This window comes from Montipora capricornis, chromosome 14 (assembly GCF_036669925.1).
Source record: "Montipora capricornis isolate CH-2021 chromosome 14, ASM3666992v2, whole genome shotgun sequence".
Classification (NCBI taxonomy): Eukaryota; Metazoa; Cnidaria; class Anthozoa; order Scleractinia; family Acroporidae; genus Montipora; species Montipora capricornis.
In genome coordinates this window covers 36,038,286-36,043,285 of record NC_090896.1, presented here as the reverse complement: position 1 = coordinate 36,043,285, position 5,000 = coordinate 36,038,286, and the positions used below count along the sequence as shown (strand labels likewise).

General features: G+C 40.8%; 1 protein-coding gene across 3 annotated transcripts in view; it reads right to left on the bottom strand.

Moving 5' to 3' along the window:
- Positions 1-5,000, bottom strand: part of LOC138032631 (long-chain-fatty-acid--CoA ligase 5-like) — a 48,231-nt gene that overhangs the window by 25,915 nt on the left and 17,316 nt on the right. For all 3 annotated transcript variants that reach the window (XM_068880337.1, XM_068880338.1, XM_068880339.1), the window contains 5 exons: positions 4,896-4,963; positions 3,945-4,046; positions 1,657-1,756; positions 344-516; positions 203-235 (listed from right to left, as the gene is read on the bottom strand). In XM_068880337.1, coding sequence (XP_068736438.1) covers positions 203-235; positions 344-516; positions 1,657-1,756; positions 3,945-4,046; positions 4,896-4,963 — 476 coding nt within the window. The remainder of the gene's footprint in view (positions 1-202; positions 236-343; positions 517-1,656; positions 1,757-3,944; positions 4,047-4,895; positions 4,964-5,000) is intronic.

The window sequence follows — 5,000 nt, the reverse complement described above, 5'->3', positions numbered from 1 at the left end:
TGGAGTGTCGGCAGCTTATATGCATTACGTTTACGCTATGGGTAAAGATCTACTACAGTCAACGCAACGAGGGGAAATTCTAAGAGAAGCCTGTGAAATAAATGGCTTATGTGATGGATGACTTTTGACCGAACTCGATCCCAAACACATGCCTTTGCTAGACGAAATAATGGGAAGTGGGAAAATCATTTTTCACATCTACCTTTCTTTCTGAAAAACTCTTCTTTCCAATATCCTGTAAATTTAAGAAAAACAATGCATGCGTTTAGTCAGTACATTCAATTTGGCAAAACTGAAAGGACTTGACGTCTTTCAAGTCTTTTACAACAAAAACAGAATTTACTTCCAAATCCTCAAAGGAGATGAGCCTTATCCCCAGGCCCTTGGCCGTTGTGTTCTCCTCCTCTGTAACCTGGGAACCGATCTTCACCATGTTTTTGAGTCCTTTGCACGAGTGCGCATGCTCAAGAAGCATTGGGACTTGATCTCCTTTACAAACGATGGTAGAGAGTTCAGCTGTGAAATAACGGGACAAAGAGACGTTTAGAACCATGGATATCAATTGTTAATAACTGTCAACTTTTTAAATAAGCGAATGCGGAGTTTACTTAAGCCTCGTTTTTAAAACGAGTCACTTGGATTCGCATTCAAAACGAGGCTCTCCTGGGTCCTGTCTGCCAGCTTGAACGCGTACGAGGTTGCTATTTCAACTTTTTGAACCTTTTTTGACAGTCTTTACCGCTGCAGCACTTTTCAGTTTTGTCGACTTTTCTATACACCGCTTTAAAAATGGCATCACTTACAATTCTCGTTTGTGCTTTCGAAGTAACTTGGGAACAAAATAAATGTAAAGACTTTCTCCATAAGAAAGTAGGTAAATTGAAAAGTCGACAAACTACAAGAAGTTGGCGAAAGAGAATTTTAAAAGCACTTTGCGTTGTTTTAGTGTTTCATTTAAATTGGCAATGTTTAGCAAGGAAAAACCTCAAGTAGTTGCACTCGTACTTTGCTTCATTTATTGTTTACGGTGTTTGAAGAATGTCTTGCTATGAGGAGTAGTCCTATTTAAACAATAGAGTGTTTCTGTCGAGGAACTATCGGCTGATAGTTGCCCCGCGGAAATTTGATGTTCTTAAAACAAATATTTGCCCGAGAAGCGAAGCTTCGAGGGCTAATATGCTAGTTTTAAGAACATCAAATTTCCAAGGGGCAACTATCAGACCGATAGTTCCGTGACATAAACACTCTATTGTCTTTATTGTTCACCACTAAATTTTCTTCCGCGCGCCAGTTGAAAAACAGTCAAAACCCACTTAATGCAGATCAATCAAATATTTATTCATGCGTACAGGCTGTCACAAATGTCAATAATTCGCAGCGTACATTGGCTAAAGAATAGCGTACAACTGTCAACTGTTTTTTCAGCGGACGACTACTATCCATCCGGGTATTTTCCTCGGACGGGCACTATGGGCTGATAGTGTCTCTCCGCGAACGAACACTATCGCGTCACGTGATCAATTTAAACCACTAAGAATCGGAGAAAATTTAGTGGTGAACTATAATGGCATATAGTGCACGACGATCAGTTTGAGATCGAAATCTCTCCAGGTTGACTGAATTTCAAGTCGTTGTGACTCGCGTATGATTTCTTACCGTGATTGATAATGTAAAGGCACTCCTCACACCCATGAGTGTCATACAAAGGAACAGATATCATCGAAAACATCTGGCACCCGAGGTCGGATAAAACCCACTATGACATAAAGAGAGAATACCGTCATTTTTTGTCAATCTTACACATTCTCAAAGAATTAAAGCCAACTATCTATGCCACAGATGTTGACCAAATTGCACGTACTATTCACACTAAACCTACTGGGCCAGTTATTTAAACAAAGTCTAACTTAGGCCGCGGCTTAAGACAATTAGTGGACCTCCAAATCTATTTATAAGCGGTATATTTTAAGTAAATAAATTGCTCTCTAGCCTGGAATGCAAACCTTCTTGTTACCGTCAGCAGCACACAATACTTCGATATGATTGTTGGCAATATTGAAAATGGCTTAAAACGCGGTTTTGTTAAACATTGTCTAAAATATGTTTTAATAATAGACCCACTATGTTGAGTAGTATTTGCACTTCCCGCAGTGTAGCAGTTGTGAGACGAGGCCTAAGCCGGTACCGATTACTGAAACATTTTATGATGTCATTAGAAAGGTGAAACAAAGCCGTCCTCATGATGTAATTTAGAAAATGAGATCATGTTTAGGATCAATTGATTCTTGGTTAGATTTTCTCGTTGTGTGACAAGGCCGTTTTTAACCACGGACCGGTTTGCTCAGTTAAGTTGGTTGAGTATCGATCTTGCGTGCGGGAGGTCATGAGTTCGACTCCTAAGTATCCGGCTGGACCAACACTCATGGTCTTTGAATAACCAAGGAGAAAGTTCTGCCTTTGTAATTACATCCAAGAATGGTCAGACTTTCAAGTCTTTTCGGATAAGGACTGAGCCGTAGCACCGCCTCACAATCCTTGCTCATAAACTCTGTCAGAAACTTTAAGATCTCACTCACTATTCGAAAAAAGCAGCAGGATACGGAGTTCCTGGTGTTGTGGTCTGGTGAAACGTGAAACGTGAAACGTGAAACGTGAAACGACCATCCGACGTTTGCCGTTTCACGTAAAACGTGATGTTAAATCTCTCTATTGTGTTCTCTTGGGAAAATAAAAATCCTCAGAAAAGTAAACTGGGGGCATTTGACGCCAAAAGAACAGGTGAGTTAAGCAATGAAGCGCGGTTGAAAATGCAAAACACGAGCATAGCTACACATATGTTTAGTTGACCACTCCCTACAGGGTCTTTTCAGGGCAGATGAAACACGATCAACAAAACAATAACTCTTAGGGTGCGTTCGATTGACCCTATTCCGGAATAAGAATACGTGGAGTGATGAGTTAAAACGGTATGTCTGGCGCTTTTGAAGCAACAAGGATAATAAAGATTTGTTTAAAATAGCATTTTAGCAAGTGTTTGATAATTTTAATGTGAATCTCCGTAAAAAACGAAGATTTCTAAAATCTATTCCATGTATTCCTATTCCGGAATACGGTCAATCGAACGCGCCCTAAGAATCCCAACTGGCCGGAGGCAAACACGTTTGCAATTTACAAGTGCAGCCGAAAAGTTGCACCAGGGACTACCAGTACCAAATTCAACCAGTGTTCAAAGCGGGTCTTGAACCCGGGATATGCGGATCTCAAGGCAAGAGTCCTAACCACTGGGCCACACTGCCTCTTGTAAAAAAGAAAGATGTCAAGTACCTGAACTCTGCCTGGGTGATGATTTAAGTAACACCCAATAATGTTTATGAACTGGATGGACAACGTTAACTAGCCGTCGCTAATAGGACTCAATAGCGGGATTCAGCATCTCGTTCATCGTGAAACGGCAAATGACAAACGAGAGGCTCCTGCTTCTCTTATTTTGACTTGCCCCGCTTGTTTGAAGTTTCTCCATATCTGGAGTTAACAATAAAGAAATGCGCTATTATTAAACAACTTATTTTGACCATTCTTGGTAAAACGCAAATTTCACTCAGACTTTTGCCGTAAAAGAATGCGACACTCGAGTTTACGGCAAACGACAAAACAAACTTAAGGCAACAATTTTCTCTCAGCTAAACGCAAAAGAATTTGTTTGCCTTGGCTCATCTTTACGGGTTTCCTACAGGTAGTCGAGCAACTTCTCATAAAAGACAAAAAAGGAACAATAAGAGAATTTTCATGCTTTTTACGATAAGCAGTAACTGCCACGTAAACGGTAAAGCTCGCTTATGGACGGCGTCTCCAGCGTTATCCCTTCGTCAGACTGATGGTCTCTTTTTTCATGAAGACATGTTGCTAATTTATTCCTCCAATATTCAAATATAGACTCTGTTCACCTCTGTACAATTTGGTCCGTAAATACCAATTAAAGTCTCCTGTGAAGGTTCACAGCCGAGGGCGACCAAGCCTGCGCCAATGTGGGTTGCACGCTCGTGGACCTTGAAAGAGAAATGATTGCAGGTAGTTACGACCAGGAATACATGTACAGACACGAAAAAGCTGTCGACAATTCAAAATGTTTTGAAGCACATTGAGTTGAATATGAGGTGATTTCATGGAAGGAGAAGGGCAAAAGTATAGTAAAGGACTGGGGAAGGAAGCCTTTTAAAACTGATATTTTCATTTAAATTTGGGTCCGATTGAGCCCTTTCTCATGTTAGGTAAATGTGGTGAGGATCATCAGAGACAAACTGTTGCGTGTTCGGGAAAATTTAAGGCATATCATCGGATTGGCTTGACCTCTTGTTCCATTCTGGAATAATTACATTCTAATGCACCCTGAGACATTTTGGAAAAGGAGTGGCTGACAAAAGTCTCTTATATTGCAGGCGCAACCGGCAGTGGTGGGGAGTTTATGGGCTTTCGCTGCAGTATACAGAGATGGTGTTGTGGTGAGAGCACTCGCCTCCCACCAATGTGGCCCGGGTTCGATTTCCGGACTCGGCGTCATATGTGGGTTGCAACAAGAGGTTTTTCTCCGGGTACTCCGGTTTTCCTCTCTCCTCAAAAACCAACATTTGACTTGATTTTTGTTAGTTGTTAATTTCAGTTTACAGTGTCCCCAATTAGTGCTCCAACGCTAGAACGACTAGACACTTAAATAAAGTTCCTTTCCTTTCCTATACACAGCAAGATGAGCTACAACACCGGAGTTAGATTTGTCCAAATAAAACAAACCATTTCTATAATCACTATGTTTATCACCGCTTTTTTAAAATTTCTATTTAAGACACGGTGGCATAAAAACAAGACGATTTGCAAGATATGCCCAAGTTGCTTTGCCTTACCTGGCTGTACGTAAGCCACGTGTACTGCATGCTGTTTTTATCCCATGTTCCCAGGCAAGGGCCATTATCTTTGATAAAAATATGACAAAGGAACAGAGAAATTAA